At 41.4% G+C, this 23,983-nt stretch overlaps 3 protein-coding genes across 3 annotated transcripts; 2 read left to right on the forward strand and 1 right to left on the reverse strand.

The window, feature by feature from the left end:
- Positions 1 to 3,155: 3,155 nt before the first annotated feature.
- Positions 3,156 to 5,055, reverse strand: LOC146712744 (uncharacterized). Its single transcript, XM_085437002.1, has one exon. It carries the CDS (start codon positions 5,053 to 5,055, stop codon positions 4,360 to 4,362), a length of 696 nt encoding a protein of 231 aa, XP_085293128.1. The 3' UTR covers positions 3,156 to 4,359.
- A 2,540-nt stretch (positions 5,056 to 7,595) lies between these two features.
- Positions 7,596 to 9,005, forward strand: LOC146712745 (nuclear factor 7, brain-like). Its single transcript, XM_085444098.1, has one exon. The coding sequence runs from the start codon at positions 7,607 to 7,609 to the stop codon at positions 8,990 to 8,992; it is 1,386 nt and encodes a 461-aa protein (XP_085300224.1). The 5' UTR covers positions 7,596 to 7,606; the 3' UTR covers positions 8,993 to 9,005.
- An 11,793-nt stretch (positions 9,006 to 20,798) lies between these two features.
- Positions 20,799 to 23,638, forward strand: LOC146712746 (C-type lectin lectoxin-Lio2-like). Its single transcript, XM_085444349.1, has 3 exons — positions 20,799 to 21,138; positions 21,224 to 21,312; positions 22,022 to 23,638. Exons 1-3 carry the CDS (start codon positions 20,820 to 20,822, stop codon positions 22,145 to 22,147), a joined length of 534 nt encoding a protein of 177 aa, XP_085300475.1. The 5' UTR covers positions 20,799 to 20,819; the 3' UTR covers positions 22,148 to 23,638.
- The last annotated feature ends 345 nt before the right edge of the window (positions 23,639 to 23,983 follow it).

Genomic DNA, 23,983 nt, shown 5'->3' on the forward strand with positions numbered 1-23,983 from the left:
AGCCTCTCCCGGTTGTGAGTATGACTTGTTCTGTTGTCTGCTGGGAGTCCTGTGCCAGCCTTCTTTTATGCAGATCACAGTGTGATCACGGACGATTGGCTGCCTGGAGATCCCATGACCACTCCAAGACCAATTGACTGGCTGATTGTCTGCACCTGGGAGTATAAAAGGCTGAAGAGCCTTCACACTATGGGGAACTGCTGCTCTGAAGTGAACATGCAGTGGCCTCCTCGTCTGCTTTGCATGTGAACATTGTTTGTTAAACCTGTTTGCTGTGTTAAACCTGATATACAGCTGACCTTAGTTTTACTAGAGTCTTGTGTTTGATTTGAACTGTGTTTGTAACCTCTGATATTCAGCTGACCTTAGTTTTATAAGAGTCTTGTGTTTGCTGGCTCACCTTAGTTAACCCTTAGCTTTTATTTGGTGTGCCGCCAGCTTATCTTAGTTAACCCTTAGTTTTTATTCTTGTCTGTTCTTTTCATTGTGTGTTAATTGTTTCCCCGGTGGTCTGTTGAACAGCCCCGTCGGTTTTTGGTTTAATGTTTGTAATAAAACCCTTTATTAACTCAGATTTCGTGAGAGGGCTTGTGTATGTTTCTCCCCTCCTGTCGCCTAGCAGAGTGTGAAGCGCTTTGTGACCGCTGTGAAAAGAGCTTAATAAATAAACTTCAATTACTTACCTCTGAAAATCAATCAATCAATAATCAAACAGTGAGTTTGTGTGTTTTACTTGGTGTGTTTCAAAGATGGAGGCCACGCTGCTCTCAGAGGACTGTGTGTGGTAACCTTATTGTATTGTATTGTATTGTATCTTTATTTGTTTCAGACATATAAAACAAAAAACAATATATACACACTACATATATTTTCATTTACAGATACGAATATATATGTAGATATACACACACACACACGTATGTGTTCAGATAAACAAAAAATATATAATGAAATAAAACAAAATCGTCTGACATAATGTAACAATGTTTGGTCTGAAAAGGAGTAGGAAGAAGTATGAACATACTTATTAATTCCTACCCCTGCTCAACATCTTATTGATCCCACATAATTCACCTAATTCCCATCATCACATACTCCACACGATACACGAGGAGAACCTATATAAACTTGGCTACCGTGACTGATATAATTTGGATATAATTTGATATTTTTATACATACAATGGGTGATCATCTTTATCGGTATCATATTCTTCCAAAATCAGTTTTCGAAGTATTTTCATGAACTTACTAATTCCTGAGCATTGCTGTAGATCTATAGTAAAACTATTCCACAGTTTTACCCCATAAATAGTGACACAAAAGGTTTTAACCTTTGACCGTGCTTTAAGAATCCTTAGATTCAATTTCCCCCTCAATTCATAGTCTCCTTCTCTGTCATAGAACATCCTCTGTATATTTCCTGGTAACATATTGTATCTGGCCTTGTACATAATTTTTGCAGTTTTATATTTTATAAGATCCATAAACTTCAGTATTTTTAATTTCAAAAACATGATGTTAGTATGGTCTCTAAATCCTGCTTTATTAATCATCCTGATTGCTTTTTTTTGAATTTTACATATTGGTTGAAGTGCAGTTTTATATGTGTTTCCCCAAATTTCCACACAGTATTCCAAATATGGCAATATAAGTGAACAATAAAGTACCCGGAGTGATTTGGAAGGCAAAAAATATTTAACTTTACTTAGTACGGAGATGCTTCTTGACAGTTTGGCTTGTATATGCTTTATGTGAGGTTTCCAGCAGATTTTGTTATCTATTATCACACCCAGAAATTTTGTATCCGAAACTTGCTCTATTTCAACATTGTTTACTAATAATTTTGCTCCTGCATCTTTTTTACAATTTCCGAATAACATAAATGTAGTTTTTTCCAAATTTAATGATAGCTTATTTCTATCAAACCATGTTTTCAGTTTAATCATTTCTTGTGTGACAATTTCCAAAAGCTGATGTAAGTTCTCTCCAGCACAAAAAATATTTGTATCATCTGCAAATAGAATAAACTGTAGTATATCTGATGTTCTGCATATATCATTGATATAGAGGATAAACAGCTTTGGTCCCAATACTGACCCCTGCGGAACTCCACAAACAATGTCCATACACTCTGATTGATATTCCCCAATTTTCACAAATTGCTGCCTGTCTCTCAAATAACTCTTTACCCATTCTAACACCACTCCTCTAATGCCGTAGTACTCCAGTTTATCAAGTAATATGTCATGATTAATTGTGTCAAAAGCTTTTTTTAGGTCAATGAATACACTAACTATACATTGTCTTTTATCTATATTGTTGGTGATATTTTCGATCAGTTCCATTAATGCCAATGATGTTGATCTATTTGATCTGAAACCATACTGACTATCCGTTATTATTTTGTGTTTATCTATAAATTTGTCAAGTCTATTACTAAAGACTTTTTCCAGTATTTTTGAAAATTGAGAAAGTAGAGAGACAGGCCTATAATTTGTGAATTGGTGTCTGTCACCATTTTTAAACAGTGGTGTTACTTTAGCTGTTTTCATTTGTTTTGGGAATGTACCAGTTTGTAAGGACAAATTGCAAATGTGTGTTAAGGGTTTGGAAATGCCCTCTATCACTCTCTTAACGATTTCCATATCAATGTCGTCAGAGTCTGTAGAGTTTTTTGTTTGTGATTTCCCAACAATATCAATGATTTCCATTTCTTCCACCACCGTTAAGAACATCGAATGAGGATTGCGGTCAATGAGTCTAGTTTCTTTCTCTACAGAATCTGTTATATCAGGAATTGTTTCAGCCAAGTCTGGCCCAACACTTACAAAGAATTTATTGAACTCATTTACCACATCTCTCATATTAGTAATATTTCTATCATTATTTGCGAAATACGAAGGATAGTCTGCCTGCCCCGAGCCCTTTTTGATGATGGTATTTAATGTTTTCCAGATCCCTTTAATATTATTTTTATTCATAATCAGTAATTTTTCATAGTATTCCTTTTTACATGACCTTAAAATACTCGTTAATTTATTTTTATATTTCTTGTATTTATTTTCAGCTTCTGTGCTTCTGTTCATTATAAATTCTCTGTATAAGGTATTTTTCTTCTTACATGCATTTTGCAATCCTTTTGTAATCCATGGGCACTCTGCATATTTTTGTTTTTTACTATATTTCTTTACTGGGCAATGACTATTATATAACAGTTTAAATTTTCCTAAAAAAATCTCATAAGCTTTATCAATATTTTTTTCCTTATACAGCATCTCCCATTCTTGCTTGAGTAAATCACTTTTGAATGCGTTTATTGACTCTTCTGTTCTCACTCGTTTGTATTTTATTGTGTTTTGCTGTTTAACCTTCCTGTAATTGCTGTTATACACTATAAAAACAGGTAGATGATCACTGATGTCATTAATTAGGAGACCACTTATGGTTCTATTTTCTATTTCATTAGTAAATATATTGTCTATTAGGGTTGCCGACTGTGCTGTAATCCTGCTGGGCTTAGTGATCACTGGAAAAAGTCCCAAGCTATACATTGTATTAATAAATTCCTCTGTCGCTCTCTGCTTGTTTGGATTTAGTAGATCTATGTTAAAATCCCCACAAATGAACATGACTTTTTGATTTGTCCTAATGAATGTTTTATCTACCCACTCCTTAAAAATTTCAATATTAGAACCTGGTGTTCTATATATACAGCTTACAATGACATTTTTCTCTTTTCCCATACTAATTTCTATTGTTACACACTCTAATATATTATCTACCGCCACCGTCATTTTTTCTACCATCTTGTATTTTAAATTTTTATCCACAAACAAGGCCACACCACCGCCATTCTTATTCTTTCTATTTGTAAGATTTAATTCATATCCATCTATTACAAAGTCCTCTCCTTTCTGTTTATTAATCCATGTTTCAGATACTGCAATCACACTGAATGGATGTGTAAATTTGCTTAAATATTCCCTTATTTTGTGAAAATTTGCATATAAACTTCTACTATTAAAGTGGATTATAGATATTTTGCCGTCGACCTTGACAGTTTTGTTGAATTGTTCTTCAGTATGATAGTAGCAGGTATTTTTGATGTTAAAAAAGTTCAGTTCTGGATCAATGTCCTGCTCTGTGAAGTGTGTTTTGTATTCCGTGTTTACTGGTGAATTTATCTCCTGATTAGCAATCCTTTGTGGTAGCAATGTATAATTCCCAGATAATGAATTAATTGATTGTTTCATCCTTGAATACGTTACGCTTTAGCTTCCGTTGTTGTCTTCTATTACCTGCTTTGATGACTGTAGATTGTTTGTCCCGCTCCTTGCCTTTGTAGTCAAGTGACCTGTTAATATTTTTCCAGATCCTGGATGCATTTGATGACCAGCACCTTGGCTTCCTCCGGTGTACCGTTGAGCTTTATAAATATTTTACAGTTTGCAGTCCAGGTGTTCTGAATTTTACCCAGTTTCTTTAGGTATCGTGCTTTCTTCGCTATGTCAGCATTGGATTTGGTTAGATGGTCATTCATGTAGACGTTCGATCCTTTTAGTTTCCTCCCCTGCTTCAGCAGTGCATTCTTGTGTTTCCTGTTTACAAATCTTATGATGATAGCTGGTTTATCACTAGCATTTCTCCTGGGCAAGGGGTGGCATGCCTCGATGTTATTACAGTCCAGGTCGATCCCTTTCGACTGCAAGAAACCAGCTACTTGTTGCTCCGCAGAGCTCCCATCTAGATCTCCTTGCTCCTCTTTACTGCCAGCAGTCACAGCCCGAGCATATGACCGGGGTTTTATGTACAGCCCTGTGATGATCACGTCGTTCATTCTGGTATATTGCTCCAGGTCCGCGACCCTGCTCTCCAGATAGACGATCCGTTTCTCCTTCTCTGCATTCTGGTTACGTAGCGACCTTATTTCCTCGACTAAGTCTAGGATATATTTCTGTTGTAGCTTGATAGCCGATGTTTCCTCAGTTAGAAAGTCCAATGACTTTTTGATGTCCTCAATTTCATCGGCGTTCGGTGTTCTCTTAGGCCCCATTGCTTGTTGTCTTGCTCGCTCCGTTCACCGTCTTGTCACTGTTGATTTACTTGGTGGTGCCTTGCTAGAGGATCCTGGGCCCAGTGGCTGCTGGAGGATCCTGGGCCTGGTGGAGCAGTAGGATCCTGGGCCTAGTGGCTGCTGGAAGAGCCTGGGCCTGGTGGCTGCTGGAGGATCCTGGGCCTGGTGGCTGCTGGAAGAGCCTGGGCCTGGTGGAGCAGGAGGATCCTGGGCCTGGTGGCTGCTGGAAGAGCCTGGGCCTGGTGGAGCAGTAGGATCCTGGGCCTAGTGGCTGCTGGAAGAGCCTGGGCCTGGTGGCTGCTGGAAGAGCCTGGGCCTGGTGGCTGCTGGAGGATCCTGGGCCCAGTGGCTGCTGGAGGATCCTGGGCCTGGTGGAGCAGTAGGATCCTGGGCCTAGTGGCTGCTGGAGGATCCTGGGCCTGGTGGCTGCTGGAGGATCCTGGGCCTGGTGGCTGCTGGAAGAGCCTGGGCCTGGTGGAGCAGTAGGATCCTGGGCCTGGTGGCTGCTGGGAGAGCCTGGGCCTGGTGGCTGCTGGAGGATCCTGGGCCCAGTGGCTGCTGGAGGATCCTGGGCCTGGTGGAGCAGTAGGATCCTGGGCCTAGTGGCTGCTGGAGGATCCTGGGCCTAGTGGCTGCTGGAGGATCCTGGGCCTAGTGGCTGCTGGAGGATCCTGGGCCTGGTGGCTGCTGGAGGATCCTGGGCCTGGTGGAATAAAATACTATATAGAATAAAAAGAATACAAATACTACATAACTGAGTAACCTTAAAATCACAGACCATCCTTTGGTTCTTCTTCTGGCCCTGTGAAACTTCCTGTGTGGTGCCTTTCAAATTAAAAGCCCTCCCTGACTGTAAAGACTGGACTGTGCTGCAGCTGGTGGAAACAGTGTGCAGGTGTGTTGTGTTTGATGGAGGACTGAAGTGTGTGTCCAGCTGAGCTCTCTGTGTGCGCATATTTACAGATGCTGATAAACAAATGTTTGTATTTGGACCCTGTTACTGATCAGGACCTGCTGTGTGTTTCCTGTCCACAGGTCTACAAAGAGTCACACTTCCTGCTGTGGTTCAGATGTTCAGCGTGTTGCTTTGTTTCTCACATGTTGGCTCCACAGTCTCTGCTGCTGTGGGCTGATGTCATGCAGCAATACAGCTGCTCAACATCTGGCCTTGTTTTCATCAGCAGTTATTTGACTTTTACATCACATGATATTTGCATGCAACCTTCAAAGACGTGTGGAGAATTCATTATTTCTTTGAGAGATTTTTTAGTAAATAACAGAAAAAAGAAAGTAAGAGAAACTTTATTCTGTAAAACGTGAAAAATTCCACACACATGTAACTCACCACTGTGTGAACATCACAGGGGAGAAATCGTTTCTCTGAGTCAGAGATGAGTGTCAATAACACAAAAGTAACACTCAGTGTCATGCAGTGACTTTTACACAACCAGATCAGATGAACCAACTCACACTAAAACATGCATTTTGCTGCACTCTTTACACTTATTTCTTTTCTTTCTGCTCTTTTATATATTTTGTAAAAGAACAAAAAAATATTTTATATCAGCAGCAATTTTTCTCAAACTGCTGCATCACAGCTTTCATGCTCTGACCTGCAAGTGAAATGAGATAAAAGCTCTTTATCAGTAACTTATACAACTTCTGGCAGGTTAATGTCTGAACTTTGGAGTGAAACACACCCTTAGTTACAGGAAATAACACCACTGTCTGTAACTAAGTGAATCCACCTTAACACCACCTGTGTTTGTGTGACTGCATTACACTCCCACTGCTGGGAACCTGAACAAGAACCAGAACAAAGTCTAAAATAGAAGCTGACAAACAGCTGCACCACCGAGTGACACTTTATTTTATAAACTTCACAACAGGTTTCATGTTGTGACCTGTGGAGGTGAAAAGACACAAAACCTGTTTTACAGCTTTTGCGCTGCAGGAAGGATTGAAACACACCTTAGTTAAAAGTCAAACAGCAACATTTTCTCCTCCCCTCACGTCACTCAAATGTGACAAACCAGGAAACAGGAACTTCCTGTCAGGAAGTTCTTTGTCCTCAGTAAAGAGAGACGCACAGACGATCAGACTGAGCTCAGACCAAACTAGCAGCTTCCTCATTGGAAAAGTGTAAAAGACCATAAACAGCTCCGTCACTGCTTTCATGCACTGACCTGTGAAAGGGACATGATATAAAAGCTGTTTATCATTAACTTTTACAGCTTCTGGCAGGCTGATGTCTGAACTTTGGACTGAAACACACCCTGAGTTACAGGAACATTGGTTGTTATAACTGAGAACTAAACTAGCAGCTTCCTCTGAGTGAGTCCAGCTACAGGAGAGAAAAGTGGAAAACTCCAACACTGCTGCTTCAAGCTGCTGACGCTCCACACACTGAATGTGAGTTTGAGCAAAAACACGACTCAAAGGAAGTTTCAGTGAAGGTGGTAGAGGAGGGAGGGGAGCCAGGACTGACTGTACTTCCTGTCTGCTGTTTTCAGCTTCACTCACAGACTCAATGGCTTCCAGATCAGAGGAGGATCTCTGCTGTCCGGTCTGTAAGGAGGTCTTCAGAGATCCTGTTATTCTGTCATGTAGCCACAGCTTCTGTAAAGACTGTCTGAAGAGATGGTGGAGAGAGAGACCAACACACGAGTGTCCAGTTTGTAAGAGAAGATCTTCAAGGGATGATCCACCTTTAAATCTGGCATTAAAGAACCTGTGTGAGTCATTCTTACAGGAGAGAGATCAGAGAGCTTCAGAGGCTCTCTGCAGTCTGCAATATGAAAAACTCAAACTCTTCTGTCTGGACCATCAGCAGCCAGTGTGTGTCGTCTGCTGTGCCTCAGAAAAACACACCAATCACAGATTCAGACCCATCGATGAAGCTGCACAACAACACAAGGAGGTACTTCAGGAAACTCTGGAGCCCTTAAAGGAGAAGTTAAAGGTTTGTGAAGAAGTTCAAGTGAAGTTTGATCAAACAGCAGAACACATTAAGGTCCAGGCCCGGCACACAGAGAGGCAGATTAAGGAGCAGTTTAAGAAGCTTCACCAGTTTCTAGCAGAGGAAGAGGAGGCCAGGCTGGCTGCACTGAGGGAGGAAGAGGAGCAGAAGAGTGGGATGATGAAGGAGAAGATGGAGGCTCTGAGCAGAGAGATAGCAGCTCTTTCAGACACAGTCAGAGCCACAGAGGAGGAGCTGAGAGCTGAAGACGTCTCATTCCTGCACAACTTAAAGGCTGCAGTGGAAAGAGTCCAGCGCTGCCCCCTGCTGGATGATCCACAGCTGCCCTCAGGAGCTCTGATAGACCAGGCCAAACACCTGGGCAACCTGACCTTCAACATCTGGAACAACATGAAGGACATGGTCTCCTACACTCCTCTCATCCTGGACCCAAACACTGCAAATCCATATCTCATCCTGTCTGAAGATCTGACCAGTGTGACTGAAGGAGGAGAGAAGCAGCAACTTCCTGATAATCCAGAGAGGATTGATTTTTACAGAGCTGTCCTGGGCTCTGAGGGCTTTAACTCAGGGACTCACAGTTGGGATGTTGATGTTGGAGACAGTACATTGTGGGTACTGGGTGTGTTAGCAGAGTCTGTGCAGAGGAAGGGAAACAAACTGTCTGGAATTTGGAGAATAGGGTTGTTTGATAATAAATACTACAAAATCTCACAATCACCTCCTCACACTCATCTCTCATTCCAGCAGAAGCTCCAGAGGATCAGAGTGAATCTGGACTGGAACAGAGGAAAGCTGTCGTTCTCTGATCCTGATACTAACACACACATACACACCTTCACACACACTTTCACTCACAGGTTGTTTCCATACATTCGCACTAATGATACAGTGAAGGTGTGTCCGTTGAAGGTGTCAGTGCAGCAGATGAGTTGAGGATGATGATGTTTCTAATATTGTTTCCTGTCAGTGAGTTGAAGCTGTTAAACTGCAGCTGTCCTCCTGCTGCCTCGTTGTTCCAAAGCTCTTTGTTTCTCTTTTAGTTTCACTCTTTCTTTCTGTTTCTGCTGTCCACCTTTTCACATGGAAAATCATTTCACTGTTTCTCACTGAATGACTCCCCAAACTAGATTTGAAATTCTATCAAGTTTCTAATCATTACAAGTGATTCATGTTTCTATTTGATGTGTAAATGGAGATGATTTAGTTTGCTGGGATATGGACTGACATGTGTTGAATGGGAGGAGCAGTTTGTTGTTGTCTTCTTGTCTGTTTATGACAACAATAAATATGTTGTTGAAACAATGATTCATGTTTAACTCCATATATGAAATGTTTCTGATCTTTGAATTCTGTTTGATTAACCCTTTACAGCCGATCGGAGCGGGCACGCTCCATTTTGCGTAACTATTTTAAAATACCGGTAGCTCTGCAACCACGTAAGCTAGCGCAATAATTTTTTTTGCATATGAAACCGGAGGAGTTGTACTTACATCTTATGCCATCAGCTTGTCCTAGGTCACGGTTTCCTTCCACATAAAGCTTTGCAAAAACTGCATAAAAATCACTTGCAGCAACAAAAACATAATATTCCAGAAACACGCTTCGCCGATCCGATCAGCTGTTTGTAACACTTCCTACGTCCATCAGCGCGAACTATCACATGACCGCATGACCTGCCCGAAACCGGAAGTGACGTCATTTTGCGGAAATGTAGTTTTTTTACGATCGGGGCCTTATGAGCCTATACTTGTGTTTTAAAAAGTTATGTTTGAGTTTATGACTTTCTGTGTCGTTTCTGGGATGCTTAGGACTCATATTGCACTGCTGGAAATAGTTTATTTTGATGCATATGCTGCTTTTTTGCAAATTTGCAGTATAATATTTATTTTCGTTTTTCCTGCAGTATATAAAAATTGGTGTATTTCAAAAATAAAACTATGAAGACACTCAAAATAAATTTCCTGTGGTGGGAAACTAGTTTGTGCAACTTTTTTGTATTTACAGTTTTGAGGGATGAGCCTCTTAAATTTCTCTAACTAGAAATATATGTTAAAAAAAAACAAAAACGATTTAATTTTTTTGTAGTTTATTGCACTTTTTTGCAATTTATGTAATTACTATGCACCTAATGCAGACATATTATTAAAGTTTGGGCTATAATGGTTGTATTGATGTATAGCAACTTGAAATGCTCCCAAAAATGGCTACACAGCATGTAAAAATATAATATAAGCTCTGGCGGACTTGGTTCTATGGTAGGTCTTAAAGGGTTAAAGACTTTCTTCATGACACAAATGAGATTTCAGTGTATTAATAGAACTAAATAAGCTCAGAGTTGAAAGGCTGGAGTATTATGTACGTGCTTCACTGTCAGGATCTTCAGGGGGATTCAAAGGGAAACATCAAACTGCTGTAATGAGATAAACTAGTTGGGCTGAACACACTTATCTGTAGTTTGTCTCCATCCAGGATCATCAGAATATAATGAACATGTGTGAAGAGTCAAAAACTGCTGCTGTTTGTCAATTTGTTTCATTTATCCAGCGGTGTGTCTAGAAAATATTTGTTTGGGGGGGGGGGGGGGGGGGCAGATAATGTTTGAAAAAAAATAAAATAAAATTTCTACCAACCGTTAACCATAATTCAATAATCCTATAAACCTAATAACCGAATGCGCTTTTAACTCTTATTAGAATGAGATTTTAACCACTATGGTGCAAAGTTTTTAGATACTGCGTTGATAAAGTAGAAGAGATACAATCAGTGCTTTGTCAGTGTTTACTCAGCATTTACTCAGCACCGAAACAAAAAACAAGGACCACAAGAGTCCAAATACACAAGAAAACAGTTCAAGAACACAAGAAAACAGATCAAAAACAAAACCAAATCAGAGCTCAAGAGTCTGGAAAAAAAAAAAAAAAAAAAAAGGTACAGGGGGTCGACAACACTAAGACCAAGACAGTTCTGGAGGCCGGCCGTGCACACAGCAACGGCGGCGACGGGCAAACAGTTCTGGAGGCCGACCGTGCACACGGCAACGGCGGCGGCGCAGGCAAAACCAGTCAGGAGGCCGACCACTTGGAAGGCAGTGGTGGTCACTGAGGAGGTCCAGAGGTCCGGAGGTCAGCCGCGATGCCAGCGGCGGCGACGAACCCTTTCCGGAGGCCGTCCCCGAAGGCCACGACGCCAACTTAGAGGCCCGGAAAACGGCTGGCAGAGGCGAGGCGGAACCAGTCGAGCTAGCTCTGACGACGGTGTGGCAACCGCAGGACCAGACGAGGCAGGACCAGACGAGGCAGGACCAGACGAGGCAGGACCAGACGAGGCAGGACCAGACGAGGCAGGACCAGACGGAGGCGGAGCTAAAGCTGGACCAGGCGTGGATGAAGGAGCTGAAGCTGGACCAGGCGTGGATGAAGGAGCTGAAGCTGGACCAGGCGTGGATGAAGGCACAGAGGCTGGACCTGACGGCAGCGGGACGGCTGCGGAACCTGACAGTGGTGATGCTGCAGGCGGTGATGCTGCAGGAGGTGATGCGGATGCAGGCAACGGTGTAGAAGTCACAGGGGATGATTCACCAGGTGGTGGCTGAACAAACCTCCCCGGACCGTCAGCAGACGTGAGCATGTGCTTGCTGGGTCCTCCAGGACCCCCAGCAGATGAGGTGTGGTGCTGGGTGGGCTCCTCGGACCCACCAGCTGATTCGGCTTGAAGCTGGACGGGCGACTCGGGCCCTCCAGCAGACGAGGCAGGACGCTGGCTGGGTTCACCTGAACCACCAGCTAACATGGCTTGAGACTGGACGGGCCCCTCTGGCCCTCCAGTGGAAACAGACACTGAAACAGCAGGCACGGAGACCTCTGCCAGTGTGGACACTGGCTGGGACTGAGCAGCACAGTGGCTAGACTCAGGCAGCAACAGTGGGATGCAGTCCTCAGAGGGCTGAAAGTGTTCCCCAATGCACTCAGCAGAGGACGGAGGCGGACGGGTGAACTCACTTGAACTCTCAGGGGGTGCTGAGAGCTGAGACTGTTCTGGTGAGTTCTCCGGTGAGGCTGCTGGCACTGGCGTCTTGACCTCTAGGGGTACACCGAGCCTCTGGGGAGACCCTAGAGGGAGCAACTGTCTCTGACATGGCCAGCTTAAGAGAACCAGCAGATGTTGTGGTGAAGTGTGTTCCCTGCTTAGAATGAGACAGTGAGGATGGTGGCTGAATGAACGAGTGGGTAGGCTGCTGAACTGGTGGCAACTGAGCTACAGGTGGCGAAGTTGTAACAGGTGGTGGAGTGGCTGGCTGAACTGAGGGCAGCTGGGCTGCTGGCTGAACTGAGGGCAGCTGGGCTGCTGGCTGAACTGAGGGCAGCTGGGCTGCTGGCTGGGCTGAGGGCAGCTGGGCTGCTGGCTGGGCTGAGGGCAGCTGGGCTGCTGGCTGGGCTGAGGGCAGCTGGGCTGAGGGCTGCTGGGCTGCTGGGCTGAGGGCTGCTGGGCTGCTGGCTGAACTGAGGGCAGCTGGCTGAACTGATAACTGTACTGCTAACTGTGTTACAGGCCCCACATTAACTTGTGGTGAAGGTGTGGATGGGGGGATATGGTCAGGAAAAACTGTTTCGGGGAAGTTTATTGCTTTACCTGAAGGAACCGAGGCAGACGTAAAAGGCTCCCCTAACATAGTCATTCCCTAAACTCGTGGTGCTTGAGTCAGTAACTTCAGGTTAAGAAACAACAGCGTGAACACAGTCATTAACCCTGAATGTGGGCTCGGCAAAGGCAGTCTTTGGAGCAGTGGCCATGGGTGAGACGGAAAAATTATTGTTATATTCAGAAGACACACAAAAAATAGCTCCAGAAAACAGTCACAGAGTCTGACGCAGCATAAAAACTGTCCCTTTCACTCACCACAGCTGACTGCTTACATGTCCCTACATCCGGCTGTGGGGTGCCACGCCGGCGGCGCGAACGTCGCTTTCGTCTCAGAGACGGCTCCGACGGACCGGGTAATTCTTCGTCCGGCCGGTCGGACGGCACGTCCTCCATTGAAGCGAGTGGGCAAGCGGTAGCGGCGGGTGAAGGTGAAGCTCGTGAAGAACAAAATTCTGTACGAGCGGATGCAGTGAGTCCAATAACCAGGGGTAACTGGAAATAAGGTGTTGTAGGTTGGCTTCCACAGTGTAAAGAGACGCTTCTCCCTCATGCTCTAACCACTGGTTGATTAATTTAGAAGCAGAGTCGATAACGGCCTCCTGAAGCTCCCTGGTTGGGCTGAATGCTGCTGGATCCATATCTGGCTGGTCCGTACTGTCACGGCGAGTGAGATGAGCCGTGTGGAAAATAATGGAGGATCCAAACGCAGGCACTTGTACAGGTGTGAGGGTGGTTTATTAAACACAAAAAGGAAATGGACAAACTGTGAACGGAGCAATGACTAAACTAAACTGGGAACAAACTAACCACAGAACACGAACCTGGACATGAATGAGAGCGGGCGGAAACAGATGATGGTTGACTGCAGGGAAACACACAGATGAAGCAGGGTGGAAACACAGACAGACCAGCAACTACAAACACAGAAGACGCGACTTAACTACACACAGAGAAACACAGGGAGATTACACACAGGTGGGGGACACAGCTGGGAATAATCAACAAGACGAGACAGAGGTAAAACTGAACACACATACACTCACACTCACATGAGACGCAGACCTTCACAATAAAACAGGAACAAGAAACCATCACACAAAGATGCAGACTCGACACTGAGAGACAGACAGAAAATGACACATGGAACTAAACTAAACCTGCAAAAACATGACAACTCAAAATACTGGGCCAAACTGACCCAGAACCATGACACTTTCTATGCTGCCTTATGGTAAACTTTGGTAACATTGATAAAGAACAACACTGGCTGATGATGAAATACAGTCAGCTGGCATGGTGACACTGCCAGTATTAACCTGCAGGGCTGGACTGGGACAGAAAATCAGGCATTTTGACTACAGACCGGCCCCCCAGGTATTAAAGCCATAAAGACTTTGAATGAAAACAAATGCTGTTGTGACAGTCCCATATGGAAAAGAAATAGTAAAAACTTATATGACTTAACTCATGAAAGTGGCCACTTTCATGAGTTAAGTCATATAAGTTTTTACTTATATAAGGCTTACATGATTTACTCATGAAAGTGGCCACTTTCTCATTACTTTCATATATTGTTTTAGTAAGTATCCAAAACATACAAGATTCATTATATAATCTTTCAAGGGATCTTATATCTGTTTTTACTCTTGTATGCTTTTCATACAAGTTTCACACAAGACAGATACAAACTTTATAAGATTTATAAATATCTTTTCCATATGTACACTGTCTTGTTGGTATATGTATGATTTCTATACATTTTATGTCAGATAAAAACTTTGGTTGTAAGATTTAGATAATTATTTAATAAAAGCGAGACATTTTAAATGAGAATAAGAAAGAAAAGTATTTCTTTGTGCCCCCCTCTCCCTGTTAATGCCCTACCTGGCCCCCTGGCAAAACTTTCCTAGATCCACCCCTGCACAGTTACCAGCTGTCAGCTACATAAAAAAAGGATCCTGGTGTTATTTGTCTCTCAGAAACAGTTCATAACTTCCCTTCAACTCCTTCATGTGACCTAAAAGATAAACCTGTTTCTCCATCACCTGTTCAGCTCTGATGATTCAGTAAGGACATCTCCTGGTTTCATCTTCATGTTTCCCTCTCACCACATATCCAAACCGACATCAAGACCAGCAGCTTTACAGCTGTGGCTCCAGCAAACATCAGCTGATACTAGAAATTAATATTAAATAAATTCTAACAACAGCTGATCAAGCTTAAAGGTGCTGCTGTTGTTTAGCGCGACATCCGCTGGTATCTGAGCTTCACCGTGAAAACATAATCGTACATTTGATATTTGATTGAATTTTATTGTTTTGCCTTTGGGGTGGCACCTGGGGTGGCCAGTCTGGTTGGGGGGGTGGCCTGTGCCCCCCCAGGCCACCCCGCTGGACATGCCACTGGGTGAGGACTCTGTGGGGTTTGGCAGTGCTGTTACTGTGGGCCTGGACTGGAAGGGCCCAGGCCCCCTGCCCTTGATGTATTTTAGGGAACAGGAGTGCCTACTGGGGTCAGTGGGGTAGCTGGCCCCAGGAAGGGTGCACTTTGCCTCTACCCCTATTCCTTCCCTCCCCATCCCCAACTACCACTCTCTTCCCGCTCCATCACCCCCCACGCACATGCAGAAACAGGAGCTGGAAGCATGTAAATATAATAATAGCCACTGCAGCCGAGAAGAGTGCCTGAGCAGCCCAGTTGTAAGTGAGCTATTAAGACTCGACTGTACACCGTGTTCGTGTTTTCCTCTGAAACAATAAGCTCCGTTGGAGCAGCCATTCAACGCCTCTCTGTCTCTCGCTAGCAGTTGACCCAGACAACAAAGTAAAGCTAGTTTTCAGCTACGAGCCCGACACGGAACCCGACGTACAGTTTGGAGGCGCGGACCTGTTTTATATACACACAGAATAGTTTTCTTTACGAGATCGCTTCAAAAAGTGCAGCCTTACCTAATGTCCACCTACTGTTACTCATTTTATATTAAGATTTAAATATCTAGTTGGTATTGGTATGGCGAGTAACCTTCAGTAATAGGAATAAATCACACAGCAATAGTACATTCATGTAGTTGTAAAAAGCATGGTAATATATTAAGTCATCCAAAGTATTCAGAATATGTTACTCTCATTGAGTAACGTAATGGAATACGTTACAGAATACATTTTGGGGCATGTATTCTGTAATCTGTAGTGGAATACATTTTAAAAGTAACCTTCCCAACACTGCTTTCATAACACATACATAAGGGGCCTTGTGGGCACGCTAAATGGTGTACAGAGGACAGTCTGTGTATTCAACCTCACCTCTGGCATCGCTGCCCGCCTCTCAATTTTAAATACATGTAGACATTGAGGGTTATCAGGAGGGGTGCTTACACCTGCTGCTTTCTGGCAGAAAGCACCTGTCTGTCATGAAGTCACCCACTGCCTCGCTATCTCCACTAATCACAAGCCCACCATATCTACTGTACTTTCTGACAGCGCCCATATGACCACTGATGCTGTTAAAACACTGCCCAAACTCATCAACCCCAGAAGTGATACACTTGAAAAATGCTCATCAATGACAAGACTTTTAATTTGGACAAGTTCTTTACATTGAAAACATCTCACTGGAGGAGATTATTGATCTGTTAATAAGTAATAAGTCAACAGGTAGTGACGGTCTAATTTCTGAATTTTACAAAGCCTTCTCCAACGAGCTGTCACATTTTCTTTATTAGGTCTTCACAAAAGGTTAAGCAAATGAACAGCTACCCACTACCATGTAGTGATGACTACATGGCGCCACTACCACTGTTTGTTCTTGTTTTAGCCCATGGAATAAAGATGGTCCTAATTCTAGATATTCCAGAACTAATAAATAGGGGTGGGTTTAAAAAAAAATTTCAGTTGGCTTGGTGGTTAGCACTGTTTACTCACAGCAAGAAGGTCCTGAGTTCAATTCTACCATCAGGCCAGTGTCTTTCTGTGTGGAGAAATGACCCTAATCTCACTGAAAAGCACAGTGTTGCTGCTTTCAGGAACAACTGGAACTTTTTCAGGTTTTACAGATGTTTAAAAACAGTTGCACGATTCCTGTCTAAAGCCAGCAACAGGTTAGGATTTAGATGCTTAAGTATTCCCATCCCTGAGGTTCATTAACAAACTGTACAGTGCCCTGAATCATGGAGCCAGACTCCATTCCTCCCCACTTGTTCCTCCTAACAACTATGTCTGTTCCGAGATCCACGTCTGAGCTTATTTGCTTTTTTCTCCCATTTAACAGCCTGATTTTCGTAATGATTTGCATGTTGGTAAACAGAATCATCTTTGCGTAACCTTGCTTATGTTTCTTTAAGCATCAAGGCATGTCATTTACAGAATACCTGGTTTTAAAGACGCATAGGTATGGTCACATGACCAAAAATACCATTATATTTAGTTTTGGGAGTGACACCACTTCCAGAACTACATGTAGTTGTTTTTTGTAAATAACAGTCTTTGAAACATTAGCATTATACAGTGCTTGGTGGTCAATGTATCATAGAAACATGTTAAATAAAAGTGTAACACTTTGGTGCCACTGCAAAAACACTTAATGACTGTATAGACTCAGAAAACCTGTTGCCTCAAAGGTTTTATAGATACCTACATACATACATACCTACATGTCCACTTGTTAACTTTCTGAAAATTACAGATAGGGCAGCTTGAAGATATCAAACATTTACATGTACAGTATTCTGTGTGAAGCTTTAAAATGGAACATTACCATATTCAGCAATTTTTTTTGCTAGATCTCCAATTAGAGAAGGAAAAGTTATAATCAGTAAACTGGTTTTGCATTTGATCAAAGCCCAGAACATACAATAATAGTTTAGATAAAAGTGTGTTTCTTCAGAAAGGTCACTCCCTTCTGGTTTCCTCATTTGACAGTAAAATATATGAAAAGAACAAACAAAGACCTTCTTAAAAGTCAGCTTCAGTCAACAGAGGAGAAGATAAGCTGTCAGGTAAGATATGCATCATTAATGCTAAATGTAAATTCTTGTATATGTTTATATTCTAAACATTATTCTAAAACCTATTAATGATTATTTAAAACATTTTTTAAAGACACAATGGATTTGAAAACCTTTTAAAAATAATTGGATATATTTTTTTTCTATATGTATATAAACTATATACTAAGCAACTTAGACTGGAGATAAGAAACCTTAAATAAAAATCTTTGATAATAATTATGGTACAATATTGATCATGATCACTATATTTGTTATACAGAAGCAAAGAATGGAAGAAACCTGTTTATTGCTCATCCTGCTGCTCTCAGGTCAGTAATATTAATATCGCAAACATTTGAACTGAAACTTATAAACTCACAGAGACTGACTGATGTCATTTGGGTAATCAGATTACATGTACAGTTTTTTTTAACACATCAACCAAAAGCACAGTTAGAAAATCTTTATCTACTCCTACCACAACACCTGCATTACTTTTAAATTATCTTTCTTTTTATTTAAAAAAAATGATTTATAGAATGACTTAATGAAGCTATTTATATGAAAGCTATTCATTCTATTTTTAATTTTTTGGCTGCTGATACAACATAATTCCCCAACTTTGGGAATAAATAAGTTTTTTTTTCTTCAATTATTTTCTGCCTTGTTCTTATTATTGCTGTTACTTACAACAAGTCAGTGTTTTCCTAGTGTCGGTCCCAACCCAGATAAAACGGTGAGAGTTACATAAGGAATGGTTCCATTACAAACTGCTGGTCTTAAACAAAGGAGGAGAACAAGGGAAGGTGTGTAAATAGAGAGAGGTAAAGGCAGTATGGTGTGTGAGAGTAAGGATTTTAAATATAGGGACTATGACTGTAAAGGGAAAGAACTGGCTGATATGTTTCAGAGAATGGAGGTATATACATTGGTAATGGAATTAAATAAATTAAGTTATGTAAACTTGTGAAAGAACAGTGCTGCTAAATTAAATTGTTTTAATTAATTTTTTCAAGATGGTGGTAGTGTTCAAGCCGTCTGACTCTGTCCCTTCGAGTGATATTTTTTGTTTTATTTGTCCTAAAAGATGCTAACTCTCTGTATGTCTATGACCGCCAAACGCTTTTGGATTTAAGATTCCCCTGTTTAACAAGTGAACCTTAATGCAATCATGGAAAGCAGAGATTTCTCCCTCCACTGTTTCTGCCCGGTTTTCCTGTCCCAGCCTGCCTCTGCTTTGCCTCGAAGCTACCCCAATCAACGAGGCTTGCTGACGCCGGGGAAGACCAAGCGGTCGACTGGTGAGCCTGAAGGCTGCCTTCTTATGTCCCGGGAATGATTAATACTGTGATGTGGCCAGATCTGTCTATATCAAACACTGGACCTCTCCGACCATGACCTACCCCTGTCTGGTTCCTGTCGCTGGGATTACTGAAAAACCCATGCCTGCGGCTTCATCACCTCTCGACATCATTGGAGAGGAGTAAACATCCAGAACTTGGAGAAGCCTTGCTGGGCGCCTATTTCCACTACTAACCCCTCGACTTCACTAAGGATTAGCCTTGCTAATGTTCGTTTGTTAGCTAACAAAACCTTTATTTTAAAGGACTTTTTTATTTATTTGGACCTTACGCTCCTAACGGAAACTTGGCTGAGAGCTCATTTGTTTTATGAACTCTTACCTTCCAATTATTTAACTTTGCTGAGGACGGGAAAACGGGGGGTGGAGTTGCGGCTGTCCTCAGGAAGAAGCTAACATATAAACAACTTTCAACAAACTTCTACTTAAGCTTTGAAATCTTAGTTTTTGAATTGGGGAACCCAAGCCCAACACTCATTGGAATAATAAAGAGACCCCCAAAATATAACAAAGATTTTATTCGAGATTTTTCTACTTTCTCAGCAGGAGCAAGTTATGATCAAATTTTAAAAACCTCCACTCCCACAGAATCGCTATTCAAATGTCTTGACGGAGTCAAAACCTGGATGGCTTCAAATTTTCTTACCTTCAGTGAGGATAAAACTGACGTAATTATTTTTGGACCAAGCTGTAACTTTAGTGGCCCAGATTTGGACTTATGTAATTTAATATCTGCTGTTAAAACACACGTAAAACAACTGGGGGTTTTCTTAGATGACAAACTTACATTTGAGAAACAAATTCACTCAGTTGTTCAGTGGTCCTTTTATAAGTTAAGGCTCCTATCCAAGGTGAGATCATTTTTATCCTTTAAAAACTTGGAACAAGCAATCCATGCGTTTGTCCTGTCTCATCTGGATTACTGTAATTCGCTATACATTGGTGTCTCTCAGTCCAGTCTGACACAGTGCCAACTTGTATAAAACACTGCAGCCCGCCTTTTGACTCATGTGAAGAGACACCAACATATTACTCCAGTGCTTGCCTCCCTTCATTTGCATATTAAGTACCTGCTACCTAAAAATATCATTTATTTATTTCAAATATACCGCGGCCGTTTTTGGAAGGTTTAGATTTGTGGGGTCAATTTGACCACAAACATAAAAGACTTTTGTCTTTCCGAGAAAAGTCAATGGAGTAAAAGTAAAATGTCCTTGTCTTTTATCACATTCAAAAACAAATAGTTTTTGTTGGGTTTTTCTCTTTTAAAAAATTGCATAAACATTTTAAAAACAATTTATTACAAAATGATGAATTTACTCAAGCATTCAAAAAGGTCTGCACCAACAGCAAGAGTCAACTGACATTTATTTAGCTTTTTAATTATTCAAATGCATTCTGTCTTATAAAAATCCATCTAGTAAGGTAATTTCCTGTCACATGTGGAGGGTCGCTCATTTGCAGTTGTTTACTTTTTGAAAAGTGAGTGGGTGGGAGCAAAGTCTAACTTAAAGCCTAGGAACAACGGTCATAAACTGTTGACCATTACCAGTATTATCAGTATCACAGTAAATATACTAATATTCTTTAGATTTCTATATTTTCAAAGTCATTTTATTGACATGCCAGAAAACCAATTCTAAGCGGAACTAGTAGCTAACACTTAATAAGAAAATACACCGGTAAGCTAACTCAGCTGCTTCTCCAAGTCAGCTCACTGATTTCACTACGGTACCTAATTTTTTACAGCCAGCAGTACAAGTTACATCTTAGTGATGGAGAGTCGCTCCTGGTCAGAGGCTCAGTCGTACTGCAGGACATACCACACAGACCTGACCAGTATAAGAAGCAAAGAGGAGAAATCCAACATCACGCTCACTTTGAATGGATCAGGGGTTCAGTATGTGTGGATTGGCCTCTACAGGGATCCCTGGGCCTTCTGGTCTGACAACACAACCTCCACATTCACTAACTGGAGGTCTTTTATGCCTGATAACTACCTTTCAAACCAATACTGTGGAGCATTTGATTTAATGTCAGGGAACTGGGATGATGACTTTTGTACAAGCAGTAACTATCTTTTCTGTTTCACAGGTGAGGTCCAGAATGCAAACACTGTAAGATCCTGTCATCATGTAAAACACTAATGTTTGTGTTGTTATATGTGGTTCATTTTTAGCAGTGACAAAGCAAACAGTGGTGAAAATGAAGCTTCAGTCAGAGGCAGACATGCACAGCACAGAGATCCAGCAGCAGGTTTCACAGCAGGTCAGCAGTTCAGTCACCAACACAAACTTGACACAAGTTCAAACTATGCTTCATGTTTTTCATCATCTAAAGACCTGATGGACATTATGGACAATGCTGGGCATCCTCTGCACACGGCCATTAACAGCCAGAAGAGTCTGTTCAGTGACAGGTTGCTTCTCCCCAAGACAAGAACTAACAGACTTAAAAACTCCTTTGTCCCACACGCCATCAAACTGTTTAACTCCTCTCTGGAGGGGAGAGGGAGGGGAAACAGGAGGACAAAGGAGGGGGGAACAACTAAGCTGTAGTGCCTCTTCACCTCACTGTGCAATACCTTTTGTGCAATACTTTTGTAAATAGTCAACAGTGCAATAGACTCAATACTCGAAATGTGCAATTCATTCACTTGTATTTTTAATTTTTATTCCTATTTATTCTATTTATCCCCTTCGTATATTTTATTTATATTGTCTCTGTATTTATATATGTGTGTGTGTGTGTGTGTGTGTGTGTATGTATATATATATATATATATATATATATATATATATATATATATATATATATATATATATATATATATATATATATATAATATTCTGTAACTCTGGAACTTCTGTCGGTGCTGTGCTTTTTGGAAATCGAATTTCCCAGAGGAACCCACCCGAGGGATTAATAAAGTTCTATCTAATCTAATCTAATCTAATCATCTGCACATTTTGTCCAGCTGTCAGGCCTCATGCTGTCAGAAGGACTGACAGACTTCAGGATTCGTTGGAGGAAAGTCCAGAGTTACCATGACGACCAGTCAAAGAAGCAGGATGTGGACGGTGGCTGCAAAACTGAAGACTGACTGGACTGAACCACTTCATGTGTGAAGTTAATAACATGCTGTGCTGAGCAGTCTCATCCTTTGAATCTTTCAATATTTCAGAGTGTAAAGTTCCACCAACAGCTCATTTGTTCAGCTGCAGTTGTAGTTTGGTAGAAATTCTTTAATCAGAGGTCCACTCACTAGTTTTCCTGATAGGCTCTAGTCTCTTGCTTTGTTTTGCAGTGTCTCTTTCAATACTTTCAGACACTGTCCTTCTGTGGACGTCACTGCACAGGCTTTGTCTGTGTGCAGTTTATTAGGATCCATAGTTCTGTTTCATCTGACAGCAACCTCTGCTGACTTACACAAATGATGGAGAAGAAAGTGAGGAGAGCCAGAGATCTGATTGAGGAGGTCAGGGGGGACAGCAAAACATTGTACTGTTTATGTCCTGTTTCTACTTCTATTGTTTAATAACTGTAACAGCCATGAATTCAGTTCAATTCATTTCAATTCAATTTTACTTCTATAGCACCAAAATAAGTCACATCGAGGTGCTTTATATTGTAAAGTAGACCCTACAATAATAAATTCAGAGAAAAAACAACAACAATCATATGACCCCCTATGAGCAAGCACTTTGGCAACAGTGGGAAGGAAAAACTCCCTTTTAACAGGAAAAAACCTCCGATAGAACCAGGCTCAGGGAGGGGCGGGGCCCTAGTAAGAACTGCAGGTGGTGGGTAAAGTTTGTGCTGGTGTTGCCATAGTTACTGTTGTGGTCTTAGTTTTGACTTGTATTTTCGCCTGTGTTGACATGTTTGTCTACTTTTGTTTTTGTAGCTTTCAGCTTTCTTCATGATATATTTGAAAGGGTTTTAATGTGTTCTGTGGTTTCATTCATGTTTTTGTGTTACAAATAATACACAGCTATTTGGGTTGAAAACGATAAATCCATGTAGGCAGGTATAGAAAAAGTAATACAAAATGAGAGAGATACATTAAAATAGTAAGTAAACAGAATGGTTGAACCATTATTTATTGCCTTTTATAGATTAATTTCTTATTTAATATTATAATTTGACTTCAACAAATTTATATTTTGCCAATATTGACATCTTTGTTTGTTTCATTAGCTTAGCTGGAGTGAACACATGAAAATAATTTAATTTTATTCATTTGAACTTAATTTGTGGTGTAGGTAATTTGATTGTACTTTTCTGTTAATAAATGAATGAGTTATTTGTGTGTTTTGACACTGAGTGATAAATCAGGTGAAATTGCTACAGATCCATGAAAGTAAAGCTAGTTTGACACTGAAGCTTTTTTGTTTCTTTGGTTTTGTATGCGTCTGTGTAAGTTTGAGGTCCATGTCAAAATCACAGGCATTCAAATGTAAAGGGCCTTAAGTTATATGTTAGTTATGAGAATATTCATGAGTGTTGCGCTTATGCTTTATTGTAGAGTTTTGTTTAATAGATCACTTTTCACCAATGGTAGTAAAAGTTCCAATCTCAGCGTCCCTGCTCAGACATGATTTACTTATTTACACCCAGGAGAAAGACCTGGGTGTAATTAGCTAACTTGTACTACTTGTTAAGTTACTTTGATGTTACTCTGTAAAATGATCTGAAACACGCTGTCTCATAATAAAAACCTGAGGCTACAGCCCTACACACCAACAAATCCCTCTCCTAATGAGGACACGTGATCTTTCTCTGTTAGGTATGAACACAAAGCAAAGAAGGTGTGGCTGGAGTGTATCCCAGCTACGATGGGGCGAGATGCATGGTACACGCTGGAAAGGGCGCCATCCCGTCACTGGTTTAACACGGGGTGTCGAACTCCAGGCCTCAGGGGCCAGTGTCCTGCAGG

The sequence above is a fragment of the Copadichromis virginalis genome, linkage group LG3 (assembly GCF_057382275.1).
Source record: "Copadichromis virginalis isolate Kocher_CV1m ecotype Utaka linkage group LG3, C_Virginalis_male_GT1.1, whole genome shotgun sequence".
In the NCBI taxonomy this organism is placed as follows: domain Eukaryota; kingdom Metazoa; phylum Chordata; class Actinopteri; order Cichliformes; family Cichlidae; genus Copadichromis; species Copadichromis virginalis.